At 60.4% G+C, this 1,689-nt stretch overlaps 1 protein-coding gene across 1 annotated transcript in view; it reads right to left on the bottom strand.

Annotated features, from left to right (window-relative positions):
• KLK10 (kallikrein related peptidase 10) overlaps nt 1–1,689 on the bottom strand; it is a 10,004-nt gene that overhangs the window by 5,230 nt on the left and 3,085 nt on the right. Inside the window, exon 2 of the mRNA XM_030886310.2 lies at nt 345–529. Coding sequence (XP_030742170.1) covers nt 345–529 — 185 coding nt within the window. The remainder of the gene's footprint in view (nt 1–344; nt 530–1,689) is intronic.

The raw sequence follows: 1,689 nt of genomic DNA, 5'->3' as shown, positions 1-1,689 counted from the left end.
GGGCTTGAACCAAGCACCTTCCAGTTATCAGCGGGGCGCTCAATCACTGCAGCACTAGCACTCCTGTTTCAAGCTCCCATTGCCAGTAAGTCTGTTCCTACCCAGACAGGCAAAACTGCCTACACCTGAATGGAAACCGAGAAGCAGCGGGACTAGGGGGCTAGATGAGCCCAGGAACGTGGAGCAGAACTACATCGCCCCCTGGTGGCCACAGCACAACATCGCCCGTGCACAACTTGTGCCCACGTCTTGCTAGGAGAGCCCCATAGCCACACGTGTCCCAGCCCTTCCCACCCTGTCCCAGGGCCGCCGCCTCCGCCACAGCTCCTCCGTAGCGCCACCTACTTGTTGATCTGGCAGTGTGCGGCCGTGAGCACCCAGTCCTTGTCCACCAGGACGCCCGCGCAGTGGAAGGAGAGGCCGTTGAAGAGGGACACTTGCCAGGCCTGCGAGCCACGCTCGCATGGGCTGCTGAAGGGCTCCAGGACCACGTCGGTCTGGTTTCTGGGGAGCAGAGTGGCCTCCACAGCTGGAGGAAAAAGGGGAAGGCGTGGTCAGAGTAGCCGGGGCAGGCCAGACCCAGGGGGACATCGTGGGATCGCTGGGAACCCGAAGGAGCCCTGGTGGTGTAGGGGTTATATAAGTCGGGGTGCTAAGCACCGAATCAACTGCATGGCTGTAGTTTTAAGTATTTTGAGTGGGAACCGAAAAGGCAGAAAGGAGAAAGACAACGGGATGGGGCGGAGCTAAGTAGGAAAGGGGCGGAGACAGAAGGGTGCTGGGTGGCAGTGGACGGGACAGATGGGTGCTGGGTAGCAGGGGGAGGGGACAAAACATTGCTCTGTGGAAGAGGGCCGGGACAGAAGGTTGCTGAATAGAAGGGGGCGGGGACAGAAGGCTGCTGTGTAAGAAGGCGGGGACAGAATGGAGCCGAATGTAAAAGGGGCGGAGACAGAAAGACGGTGAGTGCCAAGGGGGTGGGGAAAAGAACTGGGCGCTCCAAGAACATCCAGGATGGAACGCAGTGGGCCCAGAGGGGCCGGCATAGGTGGGGAAGTAAACGGGTCCCAGAGGGTGACCAGATGGGGCCAGATGCAGAAGATGCGGGGAGAGGGAGAACAGAAGGCGCTCCGGTGGCGCAGTGGGTTACGCGTTGGGGCGCCAACCGCGAGGTTAACAGTTCGACACCACCAGCCTCTCGGTGCAAAGAAGACCCCCAAGCCTTTCTATTCTCATAGTCACAATCTCGGGAACGTACTGGGGCCGGTCTACCCTGCCCCATAGGGTCACTAAGAGTTGGAATAGGCTCGCGGCAGTGATTGAAGGGCGAGAACAGGGAAGCAGGGTAAGCGGGCAGCGGAATCCTGGAACCGGGAGGAGACAGCGGGAAGGACGGATGGGATGGAGACAAGGGAAAGGAGCAGAAATGGGGTCAACTGGAGCGGACAAGGAGGGGAGTAGAGCCCCACCGCTTCCGTGGCTTAGGGCGGCGAAAGGAATGGGTCCGAGCGAAGGAGTGAGGGGCGGAGAGATGAAAAAGGAGGTTCCAGGGGGCCCTGGAGACACGAGAGGGCGGAGCTAGATGGGGGGGGGTTCCAATGATTAGGGGAGCAGACCCTGGGCCTCGTCTCTGGGAGCCCCAAGAGAAGTGGAGAAGCTGCACGCAGGAGTTCGTGATAAGACGCCCCC

Source organism: Echinops telfairi, unplaced genomic scaffold, assembly GCF_000313985.2.
Source record: "Echinops telfairi isolate 266 unplaced genomic scaffold, ASM31398v2 ScPeMD7_655;HRSCAF=1070, whole genome shotgun sequence".
In the NCBI taxonomy this organism is placed as follows: Eukaryota; Metazoa; Chordata; class Mammalia; order Afrosoricida; family Tenrecidae; genus Echinops; species Echinops telfairi.
The sequence above is the reverse complement of the archived record's forward strand: the minus strand, read 5'-3'. Positions and strand labels throughout refer to the sequence as shown.